General features: G+C 42.7%; 1 protein-coding gene across 3 annotated transcripts in view; it reads left to right on the top strand.

Moving 5' to 3' along the window:
- The first annotated feature begins 15,121 nt into the window (after positions 1 to 15,121).
- The window catches only part of NDFIP2 (Nedd4 family interacting protein 2), a 48,665-nt gene continuing 45,515 nt past the window's right edge, over positions 15,122 to 18,271 (top strand). For 2 of the 3 annotated variants that reach the window (XM_054162989.1, XM_054162990.1), the window contains exon 1: positions 15,122 to 15,269. In XM_054162989.1, the coding sequence (XP_054018964.1) occupies positions 15,234 to 15,269 (36 nt within the window). In that variant the 5' untranslated portion in view covers positions 15,122 to 15,233. The remainder of the gene's footprint in view (positions 15,270 to 18,271) is intronic. The other variant, XM_054162991.1, reaches the window with a different exon arrangement.

Genomic DNA, 18,271 nt, shown 5'->3' with positions numbered 1-18,271 from the left:
CCTTTAGTGGCAACAGTACTAATGGTGAAAAGAATTAGCAACTTACTATACTGGATATATTAATCATCAACTTTTGGACAAATGTAGTATAAGAGTGCATGGTCTCATCTGTAAAGAGAGGGGCTATCAGCAGTGATTTCCTGAACACCAACTGATTGGCCAAGAAGGCCAATGGCATCCTGGCCTGCATCAGAAATAGTGTGGCCAGCAGGAGCAGGGAAGTCATTGTGCCCCTGGACTCAGCACTGGTTAGGCTACACCTTGAGTACTGTGTCCAGTCCTGGGTCCCTCAATTTAAGAAGGACATTGAGACTCTTGAACGTGTCCAGAGAAGGGCAACCAGGCTGGTGAGAGGCCTCCCTACGAGGAGAGGCTGAAGGAGCTGGGATTGTTTAGCCTGGAGAAAAGGAGGCTCGAGGGAGACCTTATTGCTGTCTACAACTACCTGAAGGGTGGTTGTAGCCAGGTGGGGGTTGGTCTCTTCTCCCAGGCAACCAGCACCAGAACAAGAGGACACAGTCTCAAGCTGCACCAGTGGAAGTTTAGGCTGGAGGTGAGGAGAAAGTTCTTCACAGAGAGAGTCGTTAGCCATTGGAATGGGCTGCCCAGGGAGATGGTGGAGTCACTGTCCCTGGAGGTGTTCAAGAGGGGATTGGATGTGGCACTTGGAGGCATGGCCTAGCAGTCATGAGGTCTTGGGTAATAGGTTGGACTTGATGATCTTTGAGGTCTTTTCCAACCTTGTTGATTCTATGGTTATTATTCTCTCTGACATATGAATTGCTACATTTTTCAGTAATAAATGTCAGGTATAACATTTAGAAACAGCCAAGTAACAAGTTACAGCAAAGATCCATACTGCTTTTTCCTTTGTTAAATCTGAACTTTGCATCAGTTATCTCTACTCTGATTTTAAGTAGCCTTTTCAGAATTAGTTGAGGCTAGTTCTGCAACTCCCACTACAAAAATATTTCTCTCCTCTGTTAGTAGTACCTTTGTTTCTCTGAGAAAAATGCCTGAGAAGCTGCCTTTTCCCCCTTTTAGCTCTATTCCGTCTATTCTTATAGGTATCTGGTTCAGATGGAGTTAAGGCTCTTCTAGTTCTTTCAAACATCTGGAGCTATAAATGTTCATGCCCTGGTAGGTTTTCAAATTTTTTTTTGCTCATTGGCTTCTTTTCATAAAAAATATGTGAGGAGTTTGTATGAGGGGAGATTTCCTCCATCTGAATGCTTGCTCAGAGTTATGACTGTATCTCCAAAAACTGCTGAAGGAGGAAGAAAACCAATGTTGTATAAAAGCACTATAGCTATACTGAGTCAGACAAAAAAACTCACAAACATTTAGACCAGCATCCTCTCTTTGATACTGACAACCCACACAACATATTCAACAGCACTAGCATGATTGTATGCTCAGTTCCTCAACCCTTCAGTAAGCCTTTTCTGAAGTTAGCAGAGATGCCCTTCTTACAGACAACAGAAGGAATGGAGTAAATGTTGACTCCAGTAGAAATGCATTCTCCATCCTTGGACACATTAAAAATTTTACTGGGCATGGCTTGAGGAAACTGATCTAATGGGGCCTGGGCTAAGCAGAGAGTCGGACTGGCTGACCCCTGCATTTCCCTTCCAACCTACATGGTTTGATGACGCTATTTTATATAGCATCCATGCATCCACTGCTAAGAAAACCAAATCCTTCTCATGCTTATGTGGGATCTTTTCAGTTATGCAATGAGAATGTCAAAACACACATTCATTAGCTTTTGGAAAGCACACAGGATACAGCTAGATGCCCACATATGAGCTAGATGCCCAAGGTCCCATTACAGTCAGTTGAAATCAAATCAGTAGACTTGATATTTGCACAAAACTTTAGGAATCTAAGTTGTCCACATTCTCAACAACCTTGTTACTAATTTGTTGCATTTAAATTATGGGTTAGATCACCCCTGCCAATATGGTGTGCTGCAATTTTTGCAGTTTATATGGGTCAAACATTTTAAGCAGAACTGGGAATTTACTGTTAGTCTAATTAAAGTCTTGAGAGTCTAATTGAAGAATTATTATTAGTCTGGGCACAATGAAAATTTAAATTATCATTCCAATTATGCAAACATTACAGCTTATGCCAATAATGATACAGTGAAAACTGTAATATCAAAACTTCACTGTAATTCTCTCTTTCTCTGGTATTATGCTCACCCTTCCACTGTCACTCTGATCATGTCCTAGGGTTGATGGCTTCTGTCTAAGAGGGAGGATGTCATGGTGAGTCATAATAGTATAATAAAAGTATAATATTGAGGGGGGAAGAAGTTCTTCCTTTTCTTTTCTGGAAATAAGGTGTTGGTGTTGATGGTTTCTTCCTCTTTATGCTTGGGTCTGCTTAGTGTCACTGTTAAGTACTTGCAAATGCAATTCACTTGCTCCTTATTCATTAGTTCACAATTCCATATTATATCCAGATCTACAATGTTTGGTATGTTTTACATATATCAGATACCCATTCTTTGCTCTCTTACCCCTAAATTGTTTTACCCAGATCCCCAGGTTGCATTCCTACTGCTGAGCTGTTTACAGCTCAGGGGCTTCTGTTTTCATCCCATGTCTGCACTTCCAAAGCTCCAGTTATCATCTTATGCCTGTCCTCTACACTGCATTTTTAGTCTAGCATCATAGATAGATTGTTACAGAAAGGAAAACTATGTGTTGTATCTACTACTTAAAAAAAAAAGTATATTACAAAAATTTGTGTTACAGTATTATATCATTCAACTGTACAAAGACTGAAACCTGGTTATGAGACAACTGCTATTGCAGCTAAACAAACTAAATCCAACCTCCAGGCAAGTCAAGACAAGTCCAGATGAACCCTAACATCCTGATTCCCATGTGTTCAGCTTAACACAGAGCCTACAGCCTGCTTCTCATGTTGGTAACACTGGATTTGCTTGGCTGTAAGGCTGAAGTGTCTGGAGAGCTGTTCAGATCACCCTGCAACAGATGCCTCTATTTGAAGAGTCCAGTCCTACCTATATAGTATCTGGAATGTGTTTTGAATCATGACAATCTATTTCTTCCTCTTCAAGGGGAGTGAATTATTAACATTCTCTTTACCTAGTTCTGATAGTACTAAGATCAAATAACGTTTCTCAAAGTCATCCTGAAGAGCACATGCTTGGCAAAACTGTTTTGAAACGCAAATACCATGGTCTTATCTACATATGCTTCACCTCTGTGGCAGCTCAGAGATCAGAACAATGGGTACATTACACATTTGGAATTAGTTTTTCTATCACTCATAACTCTGTTGTCCAAACGAGCTCAACAAACATACTTCCTTCATGACTGGGTCATTTGCCTCACAGTAGAAATAGCTGAGAGCAGCAAATCCTTCCAAGTGGGCATTTGTGTGCTGAGTTGAACAACACTCTGTGTTGCTTGTTGACTGAGTTGCAGTCATATTCCTGTAGCATTTGCTGACTTCTTACTATACCTGCTACATGTAGATTCACTTTTGCTGGGATTCTTGTACAAAGCCCAAATCTTTATCTCTAGTAAGAGAAAAAAATATGCTGGAAAACACTATGCATCCCATTCAACTTGCAATTCTGGGTTTTGTTTCTGTTGAAACTTAGCATGGCATGCATTAAAGGCTAGGCAATTTGGTATAATGCATGCCTGAGTCAGTCCTTCAAGTGAAGTTGGGATGAGGTAGAAACATGACCTAGGAGAGTAATCACATATCTGCAAATACAAGCAGAAAAAGCCTATTTCTTAGTTTCAGTCAAATTCTCTCAAAGTATCAGCCAGCACCTCAGGCAATATGGTTTCTCACATATCCATTGGCTTAGAATAGAAAAGACCTTTGAGATCATCAAGTCCAACCTGTCACCCAACACCATCTTATCAACTAAACCATGGCACCAAGCACCCCATCCAGTCTCTTCCTAAACACCTCCAGTGATGGTGACTCCGCCACCTCCCCAGGCAGCCCATTCCAATGGGCAATCACTCTCTCTGTGAAGAACTTCTTCCTAACATCCAACCTAAACCACCCCTGGCACAGCTTGAGACTGTGTCCTCTTGTTCTGTCACAGGTTGCCTGGGAGAAGAGACCAGCCCTCACTTGTCTACAACCTCCCTTCAGGTAGTTGTAGACAGCAATAAGGTATCCTCTGAGCCTCCTCTTCTCCAGGTGTGATGAATGATTGAGAGAGGGCCTAGCTCTCCCTCCCCCACAGAGAAAGAAACCACAGCTAAACTCAGTCAGAGAAGCAAAGCTATATTTACAAGCATATATGGAATGCAGGTTATATACAACACAGTATATGCAGTATTTACAATATATATAGAAATATACAGCAAAGGAAAATAACACAACAAAATTCTCTCCTCCGGACAGAGAGGAGGGTTCCCCCCCCCGTACCCTCTCCCTCCCCCTACCTCCCTTTTTTCCCAAAAAGGGGTTAGAGAGAGAGAAAGGCAGTTATTAAGGAAGAGAGTTCTTATTAGGCTTCAAAGCACATGCAGGAATTAGTTTTGCTTATCTCAAGATCATTCTGGCTAATTTTGCTCAGAAGCAGACAGGCTGGAAAAGCAGAACAGGCTGGAACTGAGAAAAATTCCCACTGAACTAAAACTTAAAGCTGCATTCTACCAATCTACCAATTAAATTAGTTTAGAATATCTGAATGTTTTCATTGTCTTCACCAAAACATTCAGCCAGAGTGTTCCAACACTGTCCCTTTCTCAAAGGCACAGCCTCAAACGGTCACACTAGGCTAAGCAACCCCAGCTCCCTCAGCCTCTCCTCATAGGGCTTCTGCTCCAAACCCCTCACAAGCTTTGTTGCCCTTCTCTGGACACGTTCCAGCAACTCAACATCTTTCCTAAACTGAGGGGCCCAGAACTGGACACAGGACTCAAGGTGTGGCCTAACCAGTGCTGAGTACAGGGGCAGAATGACTTTCCTGCTCCTGCTGGCCACACTCTTCCTGATACAGGCCAGGATGCCATTGGCCTTCTTGGCCACCTGGGCACACTGCAGGCTCATGTTCAGCCTACTATCGACCAGTATCCCCAGATCCCTTTCTGCCTGTCCACCCTCCAGCCACTCTGACCGCAGCCTGTAGCACTGCATGGGGTTGTTGTGGCCAGTGTGTAGTTTCCAAAGGATTTTTCATCTGCTGCTTCTTGTCTGGTGCCTTCTCTTCTTTCTGTGACTTAACATTGCCTGCAGATTTTAGAGAGGCTCTCATTGTCAATTCCCATCATCTTGCTTCTTATTATATTAGTGCAAAGAGCTTAATAGCAGTATTGTCAACACATGATTCAGCACTTCTGGAAGCTCTCACTGCAGAGCATTCCAAATGACATGGAAATAACCCCATTTAAGTCTCACTCAATGTTATGGCTGGAGCATACTGTGGTTCTAATCCTCAGTCACTCATTTTGCTCCCTGAGATGGGCACACTGCACGACTAGCATGGTGGTTGATTTCCACAAGGTTTTCACTTCCATATGAATATGGGTGGCATTTGAGTATAGTTCCAGAAGTACTGGAAGTTGGTCTCCTATGCCTAGAATTAAACTCTTGAATATCCTTTCCCTCTTTCATCTTTTCCTTATTATGTAATGAGTAAAATTAGCCCCTTTTCTCTAAAATTGGCCTTTTTCTCAACTTCCCAGACAGAAAAGGCCAATCAAATGAGACATCCTGAAAAAATAAAAAAGAAAAAAAAAAAGAAGGAAAGAGGTTGAACACTAAGTTCCTTTTGCTATTTTCCTGAGAAACCCTTATTACAGATACATTCTGCACACCTTAAGGGTCACCTGCCAGCTTCCTCATCTTGTATCCATGTATCACTTAATTTAGGTACTCCCTACTCATCCACACATTACTCTTGCTGCCTTTGTTCCTTTGTTTGATCTCTTACTTGTTGGACTGGATCTTTCTTCAGCTTGGTGGAGTTGATCTCTCAATATCAACCAGCTCCCCTGGACCCATCTTTCCAGGGTCATATACCATGCAATTCTTCCAAGAGGATCTCTGACAAGGTTGGAGCCTAATCTCCTGAAATGCAGGTTTGTGTTCCTGGTTTGGTTTGTTGGTTTGGTTTTGGTTTTTTTCCACCCCTCCTACTTCCTCTTCTTAGGACCCTCCTCCTGGATCTCCCTGGATCCTGTGTCTCTAGATTACATGGCTGCTGCAGCTGTGACTGTCTCCAACTTTCATATTCCTGACCAATTCTTGCTTGTTGTATATGCCAAGTCCATGAGAGCACATTTGCTTGTTGGCTCCTTGAGACTGAGAGACTTGGGATTGTTCATCATGGAGAAAGAAGGCTCAGGAGGGTTCCATCTATGTGTATAAATACCCGAAAGGAGGGAAGAAAACATGGCCAGATGCTTCTCAGCTGTGCCCAGTGACATTCTAACTCATGTTAGAATGAGACAAACTGCATCATGAAAGTGACTATTTTTCATCACTCACTATAAAAAACATCCAGATATCTAGATCTGAGCTAGATGTCAGTAATAGCAGCATCTAAAATTAGATGAGCTAACTGCTCTGTAGTAGAATAAATATGGGCAACAGCTGACAAGTATTTCAAGATATGTCCCTCCTTTTGTTCAGCTGAACTCACATGACCATCTCCAGGATCAAACTCTTACTGAACTGCATAGTTTAGAGCACTGCTGTCTGTACATTCCTGGCAGCATTTAAGATACTCCAGCAGTGCACTGTCTTTTTTTGCCTTAAAACTGACAAGAACAGTGAAATATCATGCCTGAAGATACATACAGGCCTCACGCAACTGAACAAAAGCTAGCTGCAGTGAAATCTGCCATTGAAGTTTATTTCTCAAAATTTATTTTCACTTCCTGCTGCTGCTGCAGTCCTAGGTCAGTTCAGATGTTGATGGACACTTCCACTCAGATTCAGTGAACTAGACACAAAGTGACATTTTAAAGTCAAGAGTATGGAGAAGATTTGAGCAATTTTAATAACATTTGTGAATATATGTTTGCATATTACTAGTGCCTGAGGTGTGTCTGGACAAAATCTAGGCAATTACAGAATGTTAGGGGTTGGAAGGGACCTCCCAGAGATCATCAAGTCCAACCCTTTACCAAAGGAGGATCACCTAGGGCAGGTCACAGAGGAATGTATCCAGGTTTTTGAAAGTCTCCAGAAAAGGAGTCTCCACAACCACTCTGGGCAGCCCGTTCCAGTGCTCTGTCACCCTCGCTGTAAAGAAGTGTCTCCTGGTGTTGAGGTGGAACCTCCTGTACCCATTTTTCCTTCTCCTGTCACTGGGCACCTTCATCTTGACACCCACCCTTCAAATATTTATAGATGTTGATAAGATCCCCTCTCAGCTTTCTCTTATCAAACCTAAACAACCCCAGGTCTTTCAGTCTTTCTTCACAGGAGAGATGTTCAAGTCCTGCAATCATCCTTGTAGCTCTCCATTGGACTATCTCCATCAAATCCTTGTCTCTTTTGAACTGGGGAGCCCAAAACTGGACAATTCCTCTGTACTCTGTATTTTGACAGTGGGGCACATGTTGTTTGACCGTTAGCATGCTAAGTCAATGAAAAAGAACATTTTTCTCCACAAGTGACCTATTGAGGTAAGCAGTTATATTCAGACAGTTTTAACTGTCACTGAAGCTCAATAGGTAAAAACAACATATGTCAGAAATCCTCTACAAGGCTTTTGGAGGGCTTGCGAGATACAAAATGCTTACTCAACAGGAAGCTCAAGGCATGGGGCCTTACATAGAATTTAGGGTGAGTTAGCAGTGCATCTGGCTAGGTTGGGTTGATGATGTGGTGGCTAATGGAAATGTAATGCTCTATTTTTGTTGATTTTCTTAGTTAAGATCAAAGGAGAGTAAGCCAGCATTGAGACACTGTAACCATGCAGCACTGTGTGGTTTTTAATGCAGTTGCATTACCAACACAGAATAAAAAGATGGTGGTTGCTAATCCAAGAGGTTTATAATTTATGTAGTTTTCTTTTATATAGAAGAAAATCAATTTAGGCATAAAGCCTGCTCAAGAGCTGTATATACAGGAAACACATATAATAAAGCACAGACTGAAAGTTATTTAGAGCAAAACCATTTAGAACAAAACCATTATCTGTACTGTGCAGGACAGTGTGCCACAGGACATCTAATTTGAACGATCAGCATAACTTTGATCCTAAATGGATAATTTTCATTTTATAGCCTTTTAAAATAGATTTTTATATTATGGTATAATTGTTAGGAGAAATGCCAGTACATTAGACTTACTGATCTAGCAGTAACTTACAGTGAATATAAATTCAGTTTCCTCATGTTCCTGCAGCACAGAGACCAAATACTACTGTTAATCTTTCAAAGCAATATTGGCACTACAAGAGCATGGAGTTCTTTATGCATCTATTCATTGGTCTTTCATTTTATGGTTGCATAACAAAATTATTTCCAGATAATATCCAGACCTTAACAGTTTAGATTTTTAGTGTACAACTAATTTTAAAACAGCTTACAGATTGATGAGTAAATGTTTAGATAATCCTTTCCCTAAGGAATACACACAAAAACTGTTTTCTAATTTATTGTCCCTTATTGCTAGTACAAAAAAAAGATAAGTATTGTGAAGATCAGAGTGGCTGATTGACACCCGCCTTGCTGATTGACACCCGCCTAAACATGAGCCAGCAGTGTGCCCAGGTGGCCAAGAGGGCCAATGGCATCCTGGCCTGTATTAGGAATAGTGTGGCCAGCAGGAGCAGGGAGGTCATTGTGCCCCTGTACTCTGCATTGCTTAGGCCACACCTTGAGTACAGTGTCCAGTTCTGGGTACCTCAGTTTAAGAAGGACATTGAGACACTTGAACGTGTCCAGAGAAGGGCAACAAGGCTGGGGAGAGGCCTTGAGCATAAGCCCTATGAGGAGAGGCTGAGGGAGCTGGGATTGTTTAGCCTGGAGAAGAGAAGGATCAGGGGTGACCTCATAGCCCTCTACAACTACCTGAAAGGTGATTGTAGACAGGAAGGGGTTGGTCTCTTCTCCCAGGCAACCAGCACCAGAACAAGGGGACACAGTCTCAAGCTGCACCAGGGGAGGTTTAGACTCGAGGTGAGGACAAAGTTCTTCATTGAGCGAGTTGTTCATCATTGGAATGGGCTGCCCAGGGAGGTGGTGGAGTCACCATGCCTGGAGGTGTTCAAGAGGAGATTGGACTTGGCACTTGGTGCCATGGTCTAGTCGTGAGGTCTGTCGAGACAGGTTGGACTTAATGATCCTAGGGGTCTCTTCCAACCTTAGTTATACTGTGATACTGTGATACTGTGAAATGTCTTACACCACTAGGACTTTCACAGCAGCAATGGATTTCTTCTTGCAGCATCCATCTGCATTGACAGTCAATGAACAAATTATATTGCCATCTCTATTTTCTACCATTTTATCTGTTTTTTTCCCCAACAGATCTCAAGGGTTTGGAGCTTTTGGTTTTGTTCTTTATTTTCTAGCTGGAGGTATTTTCTCACATATTTCTCAGAGTCCTTCACAGTTTGGCATATGTTTACATTCTTTACTCTGTATTTCTACCATACTGTCATCAGTTTTACTGACTCTCTCTGTCTTCTGCATGACCCATCTAACCCCATCTGTTAAATGGAAACTTCAAAACCATATGGGGATTGTTTTGTTTGTTAAACATTGTTTATTTCCATAACAGAACATGCTGGCTACTGTCAAGACTAGGTTATTAACACCAGATCTGTATTTGAAAAAACACTGAAAAATGATACCACTTTTGATACAGTTTCTCAGTTGTGTTGTTTGTTTGGTTTTTTTTAGGCACTGATGACCATTGGGGTGTGTTACCCACAAATATTGAAATGATTAGATTTTATTACAAGGCATGTTGAAAAAAAAGTTATAAACTCCTAGATTTTAAAGAAATAGAATAAAGAAGAGAATAACTTCAAACTGGCACACTCTCACAAGTGTATTGCTAAGATTGTTCTGCTACTGACAGCTCTCTAAAGATGTGAGATTTAGATCCTTCTTACTCACTTTTAGACCATCCTCTGTCACCTGTGTGAAATGTCAGCCTTTGTGCTCTCTCTTCACAGCAACATCTCAGTTTGTGTCACGTTATGAGTAAATACAACTTTTAAAGTAGAATCCAGTCTGAGAGACAAGCACACATTACCTCAGCCATTATTTGCAGACTCTGTACCTTTCACTTCCTCTAGATTTATAGCTTACTCCACAAAACCAGCTAAGTGATCAAAGTGATGATCTCAGAGTGGCAGCTCACTACACCTTTTTTATTCTCCCTGCAAAAGGACCAAGGTATACTGAAGAAGCTGTACTGCCATTGCCGTGGGCATTGGCTCCCTGAATTTGTCTGAAGTGTAGCTATGTCTCTTTGGCAGATAATATTTCTTCCCTTCTATGGTCTCCTGCTTTAACAGTACTTGTGGCCAGCAAAGGTAATTAATGTAAGTTTAAAGGGAGAAAACAAAGACATGGGGATCTGACCAAACCACCAATTTAGAGAAAATACAGCTATGCACAGCTATGAAGGGCTTGTCAGAATATACTTGAACTAGTTTAAAACTGTCTCTATGATCAACAGGAAATAGCTGTGGCAGCACTGAGATCCATGTAGACTGCAAAATCCATCCTAGACCAAGGCAAATATTTGAGATGTTTCCCATTCTGACCCCTGTGTTAGGGTAATGACCTTTAAAGCTGTATCCACAGATAGTATCTGGACATTCAAAACTATACAGATGTATACACACTGAATGAAGATGATGACAATATAATTGGAAACCTGTATTCAGCTATGAAATCTCAAATGTAGTCCAGTGTTCCTGTTAATGGTGGCTATGGCATTGCCAACGTTGCCTAAAAGAGATGAAAAGATGAAGAAAAGCAAGCCAACCCCCTCCTGTTTCTTTCTAGGAAATTCAGCCCCAGTGGTTCCTTTTAGCCAACTTCTTGCTTAAAGAAGCTATCTAAATCCATATAGAGATTTCAAGTTTTATTCAGTTTACATAATTAAAAGCAGGGAATTTAAATGGAATAGTTTATAGATGGAATTTGAAAACTGTGAGGAAAACAGTCTGTAAATTCAGAGTGTGGTTTCAGGTCAGTTTGTCAGCAAATTAGGTACATTAATTTGATTAGATTTACATTTGGGAAAAAAAAAATCTATTTATTCCCCACTGACATTATTTGTGTTAGAGGTTGAACAAAACAATGCTATGATCTATAATGCAAAATGATGCTACAAAACCTGAAATTTTTTTGTTGTTCAGTTTTCAGACAGAAATATACCACTTTTATTCTAAATTCTTTATATGGTACAGCAAAGTAGGACAGATAGCACAATATTTACTTAAAACAGTACAAAATTGTAGACTAACACAAGTTGAGTTTATGTATGTTTCGTAAGATGAAATTAGCCTAGTACTGAACTCAACCTAGTATGTAACTTCAATCAGAAAACAAATTGAGTAGTGAAAAATAAAAGGCTCTCTTATTTGCTGCCTATTGATTGAATAATGAATGAAAAACAAGTTTAAAATCGCTAACAGTCTTGTGCTCCTTTAATTTGTGCAATGACATTCATGCTTGTTTGAATTCAGATCACTTCCTTCAAGTCAACTTCTTACAGACCCGAGCTTGCAACAGCTATTACGATCATGAAAAGATTCTTTTCTTGGCTTGTTTCCATGGTGGAGCAAAGTTTAAATTGTTGTAAACTTGCTGAGTAACAGTAATTATGTTTCTTCTTTTCTAAAACAAGTCTTAAGCACTACTTTATTTTAAATGTCATTTTGACACTATTTTGTTCATGTGCTACTACACATTGGCCACAACAACCCCATGCAGTGCTACAGGCTGCGGTCAGAGTGGCTGGAAAGCAGCCAGGCAGAAAGGGACCTGGGGGTACTGTTTGATAGCAGGCTGAACATGAGCCAGCAGTGTGCCCAGGTGGCCAAGAAGGCCAATGGCATCCTGGCCTGTATCAGGAAGAGTGTGGCCAGCAGGAGCAGGGAAGTCATTCTGCCCCTGTACTCAGCACTGGTTAGGCCACACCTTGAGTCCTGTTCCAGTTCTGGGTCCCTTGGTTTAGGAAAGATGTTGAGTTGCTGGAACGTGTCCAGAGAAGGGCAACAAAGCTCGTAAGGGATTTGGAGCAGAAGCCCTATGAGGAGAGGCTGAGGGAGCTGGGGTTGCTTAGCCTGGAGAAGAGGAGGCTCTCTACAACTACCTGAAGGGAGGTTGCAGACAGGCAGGGGGGCTGGTCTCTTCTCCCAGGTAACCAGCACCAGAACAAGAGGACACAGTCTCAAGCTGCACCAGGGGAGGTTTAAGCTGGAGGTTAGGAAGAAATTCTTCATAGAAAGAGTGATTGGCCATTGGAATGGCCTGCCCTGGGAGGTGGTGGAGTTGCCATCACTGGATGTGTTTAGGAGGAGACTTGATGGGGTGCTTGGTGCCGTGGTTTGTTTGATTAGATAGTGTTGCATGATGGGTTGGATGAAGGTCTCTTCCAACCTGGTTTATTCTATTCTATTCTAAATACAGATCTTTTATGATAAACAGTTTATGGTAGTATGTAGATAACAAGGTTGTTATTGTCACTATAAGCCCTTAAGGTTTAAGAATGTCAAACTGAAAAAGTAATTTTTAAAACTAGTATTAAAGTAGTTTAGTCCACATAACTTGCTCCTCTAAGTTCTAAGAATTCTGAAATACACATTTCTCATGTATAAATACCTGAGGGGTGTGGCAAAGAGGACAAGGCCAAGCTCCCTTTTGGTGGTGACCACTGACAGAACCAGAAGTGACAATACAAACTGAAACACAGGATTTTCCCTCTGAACATCAGGAAATACTGTGAGAATGAGTGAGCAGTGGCACAGATTGCCCAGATGGCTTGTAGAGTCTTCATCCTCAGAGATATTCAGAAGCTATCCTTACATGGTTCTGGGCAATCAGCTCTATGTGCCCCTGCTTCAGCAGAGGTGGCTGGAAGAGATGACTTCCAGAGGTCATTTCCAATCTCAGTCATTCTGTGATTAAAGGTTCCTTAGTGCTTCATGATTACTTTGCATTATGGATTAGTATTATGCCATATCCAAACCCTCTGGAACGAGACAGTTAAAATATTCAGATAGCACTATTTTGAAAAGACAATGATCTGACAGAAATGCATGACCTTCCTTTTTCAGCCTTCTACCAGTACAATGACAACCTTCCAATGGATCAGATTGCTCTAAGCCTCATCCAGCCTGGCCTCGATGCAACACTTCAGAAACAGTTTACTTTGGGGAAATTTGTTTCTAGCTGTAGGTTAAACATATTATGTGAATGGTCCAAATTCTATTTCTCATGAAATCTAGTTTTATAATTAAGAGACTTTTCTTCTATTTGGTAACAGAAGCACAGTGCAGTACTATTCTTAAACTTGATGTGACCTTTACCAACAACTGTTCCTTTTAAGACTGAACAATTAAACATAGAAACTTCCATTATGTGTAGAGGTAAAGAGGGAAAAGGAGGACATCCTGTTAAGAAAATAATATTAATCCATTTCTAAGCTATATTTCTCTGCCAACTTTGTTTCCTAACTGTTTGGGCTTTTGATGTACAACAGAGTTCTTAGCAATGTAACAAATGTAACAAATAATGGAGTAGGCCTACAATTCCCAAACTTGTTTTGTTTGGGTAGCTTTAGAAACTTCTGCATTAGACAGATACAGGCTGCAAGTTAGGTCCTGGGTGCATGCAGAAAGCCTCAAGCTTCCACCTCCTCCTCCCTCATAATCTTGTATGTCTTCACTCCCACTCCCATCTAGAAACAAAACTCTGAGCTCACTCTCCACTTCTCTGTCCTCCTACACACACATATTGGGACTTCACTCCCTCAGTCATCACCCAGCTTATCAGTAATGACTGCCTGCACAAAAACGCTTACCCTGCCTTGCAGGTCAGCCTCCACATCAGCAAGAGGCCCGGATAAAGGCAAGGCTCTGGGCTAACATTCTGTGATTGTGTGTGTGAATACAGGATAAAGTTCTGTGTGCAAACCATTTATGATGGCAAGAAGCTGCTTTCCTGACAGTATATACCTTACATATCTGCTACCCGTACAGACATTCCTCTCCACTGCTGCTGTGAGCTGTATGTACAGTTATTTCAGAATTATTTCATACCACAGCTACATCTCTGACAGCTTGAGAAGTCAGGAATGAGTCAACCTATGCATGAAGTTGTTTTTCACCCATTTTAGCCCAGGAGGACGAAAACATAGAAAGACACAAGCATTTACATTTTGGGGAGTTAAGAGAGAAGGAAGTCACAGTTTTGTTATAGAAAGGTGCATTGCCTTCAGAGGAACAGAGGGCAAATGGACTTATGACTCATAGTTAAGCAAATGTTTATTCAAAATCACTCTCCAGGTACGTAAGATGTCTTGTGCCACATCCAGCTTCTTCTTGCCCCCAGACCAGTATCTAAACAAGGCATGGGTTTGGGACAGAAGAGCCTCATAGAACAGCACTGCAAAAAACGGAGTGGGAAAACGGCTGAGGTGCAGACACCCGGGAAGCGGCCGAGGTCAGCTGCCGGCACGGCACAAGGCGCGGGCCTGCAGCAAGACTTCTAACAGTCCTCAGCAGCAACCCTCAGTGCCTTCGGCAGTAGAGCAAAGAGTTGGCGATGACCACAGGCGGGAAACCGCAGACTCAGCAGCCCAAAAGGAAAAAAGGGGAGAGAAGCGACACTAGGGCGGAAGACAGTGGAGAAGAGAGGCAGAAGAGGAAGGAGGCGCGGCCAACCCTGCCCCCGCGCAGCCACCACCGTCGCCGCAGGCTCAGGACAACCTTCATTCCCGCAGCCGCTCCCACCCCAGGCGGCCGCCAGGTCCCGAGCTGCAGGCGCGGGCATGACGGTGCGTCACAGGGAGGAGACGACGCGTCACAGGCAGGAGGTGGTGCGTGCGGGGCGCCTCTGCCGGCACCGCCCCTGACGGGGGCGCTGCACGGGGTGGGCGGGGCCGGCTCAGCCGCCGGGCTGGGCTGGGGGCGGCCGTAGCGGGGGAGGGCCGTGCCAGGGCGGCGGCGGCTGGGCCGAGGGACGCGGGGTTGGTCGAGGAGCTGCGTCCGCGGCTGTGTGTGTCCGCGGGCGGCCAGGATGGATCACTACCAGCCCGCCAGCCGCTATCGAGTGGTGAGTGTGGTGTCCTCGGCGAGGCTCACTCGCCTTTCCCCGCCTCCTCGGGTGGGGAGGCGCGGCGGGGGAGGGGGCGCCCAGGGCGCCCTTCCCCTTCACCCCTTGGTTCTGGGCTCCGACGCGCGGGGGCCTGGCAGGGACGTCCTGGCGTTCCTCCACCGCCGGTACGGGCCCGAGCGCGGCTCTGTGCCATCCTTTTCTCTGAAGGCGGTGGGGCTCTGACAGCCGGGCCTTGCCCTGGCTACGCGGCCCCGGGGGGAGTTGCTTCCTCTCACCTCGCCTCTACTGCAGCCCTGGCACTCGGCCTCTGAGGGGGCAGCTGGCCGACCTCAGCCGCGATGCTGGCCTGCTCGACAAACCGTCTTTGCCCGGCCCCCTTCTCCTCCTCCAGGCTTCCCTTCAGCAGTTGGACCCGGTCTGGGGGCGGCGGATTTTCCCGAGTTCGGCCCCCGCCGGTGAGGAGGCGGCGGGCCCCTCCGGAGAGCACAGATGAAGCAGGACAGAGGTTCACGCCAGCCTCGCTGTGGAGTTAAGAGACGGGCTAGGATTAGTTATCTGGTTAACGCGAGCCTGAGGGTGAAGCGGCGCATCTCCTCCCAACCCTTTTTGTGTTTAATAGCTTGTAGCAATCTGGCACAGGGATGGCGTGCAATGGTTGTGTGTGTGTTGTCATTTTTAAGCCAATGTGTGTGCGCGCACACACGTGTACCCTGGCTTACTGAAGATTAGATGCAGGGATCTGTAAAATGCAGAAGACTGACCTTCAGCAAGTCTCTGTTTACATGTGTGCATATGCACAGGCACAGATGCATACAAGCACACTGTCTTGCTAAAGAACAGTCTTCAGTGCTTTGCAGTTTACTGAGTCCAGTTTAAATATTCATTCTTTCTTTCCTGAACATCACAACAGAAACAGTCTTTTAGGGATGCAATGATCTTTCTTTCTGCCCAAGTCGGTAGTACAATTTATATCTTGGCAGTTACTGGTTTAATTTCAGTTATACTAAGCTTGCAATCATTTGCTTAATGTCAGTCATAATAAAAATATTTTATAGCTTTTTCTGATTATTGCTTGCAAAAAATCATTACTTTGGTGCAGTCAGCCTCCTTAGAAGTTTCTATTTTATCCATCGGTTCTTTGTACTTAATGGCTTTGCTAGGTAGGTAAGGAGGTAATAGGTAAGTAAAGAGGTCTGAAACTTTTGCTGCTGTCTGTAATTTAAATTTCTCCTGCGATCTTCTAGCTAAATCTGAAATTACTTATCTTAGTGTTTGTGTGTTATAGCTTTAGCAGTGAGAACAATGTCCACAGAAGTCATCACATTTACTTCTGCATGTATGTAGGACTAAATACTGATATTCAGATTGTTCTTAGGTTATGGCCTGAAAGTAATAGATTTGAACTATTTGGTTTGGAAGTCTTCCAGCATGGGAAATTTCTGCATGTTCTTGGACAATTGTATACTGAGATTGTCATACAGCTGTTGAATGCACTTAGCGCCCTGCAACTTCTCAGGAGTGACGTATGCCTTTAGGATGCTAGTCAGTTGCCCAGTGCTTTATGGGTCAGTGCTTTCCAGCACACTCCTTTTCTTGCACCATGCTACCATAACTTGGAATCAGCAGAAGTTCTGAAGTAATTCCTTCTTTGCAACGGAGAACAAAAATGCTGGCAGAACATTTTCTTAAGAGCCTGCAAACACTGTCTTCCTTGAGGCCTGAAGTAACCTGGGTATGTTTTAAAAGGCATGAAGGTATATGCTATTAAACTTCAGGCAAATGTAAGGGAAATTTTAATTCTGTTATTAAAAGGACTAGAAAAAAAATGGTAAGATGGAACAATGAAATAAATTACATCTGTAATATTTTTATGTTATGTTTGATTAGGAACTTCCAGTAATGGTGCTGGTGCCCAGTTTTGGCTAAATGCAACCTTCCAAAAGGGCTAGTCTTAATATTTGACAGTAGGAGTTGACCTATTCAATTCTCTGTGTACATAAAACTTTGTGGTCAGTTCATATAACTGAATTTTGTTACAGAAGCGTTCTCTGAAGCCTCAGCTGTTACAGCACATTAAGTTCCATTGAATTTGTGGTAAATCACAGTGAAAGTACATCTTAATGTACTCCAGAGATTAGAATACAACCTTACTGATTACTGTCCTGTGGGAAAGCGTATGTTGTTTTATTTTCTCACTGTTATATTTGCCTGCTAGACATTGAAGTTTTTGTACTGTTATTTTCTTACTGTGTTGGGTTGGAAAATTGAAGGAACAAGGCAATTGCACGTATACTTAATTAGCACCTGGTTATTCAAGCATGTGATCTTAAGTGTTGTGAGGTATTTGCTTGCATAATGGCTGTAAGAAGTAGTAAGCAATAGATTATTTTATAGTTGTGTCCTGTTTTAAGGACAAAATAAAGAAGGAAAATATGACTTAACCTGGCTAATACTGCATTAGTTCTGTGAATGACTCTCTCTGTAGTGCTAAGCTTATGAAATCTGATCAGTTCTGCTGTGCTCACTGTCTTCCCCCCCCAATTGTTCCCATTCTGCCTTTACTTCTAACTGATCTGTTTTTCTCTACTCAAGGCAAATTCTTTTCTAAATATTAAGAGTTAAAGGCATACAATATTATCAAAAGAATTACTGACTTGCATTTCTGTGGCTGGCAGTAACAGTAGCACTTGTGAAGCTGAAGGAGCTATCTCACTGCTCTTACTATTTGTGGTTTCTTTGAGTGAGTTAAAGACTTTAAGAATAGGAGGCAATTTTGTTTTGAGCTTTGGCCCAACAAGCCAGTTGTATGACTTCTGATGAAACAGAAAATGTGTAATCATAGAGCTAACTTTCAGCTCCTCTTTCTTTTCAAATCTCTCTCTGAAATAGCACTAAAGCTGCATCTTATTCTTCCTTGTGCATCTGTGTTTAATTATAAAGCCATTAAAAATGTTTAAACCAGGCAACTATAAAAAAGCCAGTACTTGGAACTGCAGCAA

The sequence above is a fragment of the Dryobates pubescens genome, chromosome 7, assembly GCF_014839835.1.
Source record: "Dryobates pubescens isolate bDryPub1 chromosome 7, bDryPub1.pri, whole genome shotgun sequence".
In the NCBI taxonomy this organism is placed as follows: Eukaryota; Metazoa; Chordata; class Aves; order Piciformes; family Picidae; genus Dryobates; species Dryobates pubescens.
Note: the sequence above shows the minus strand (reverse complement) of the source record. Positions and strands in the feature narration are given on the sequence as shown.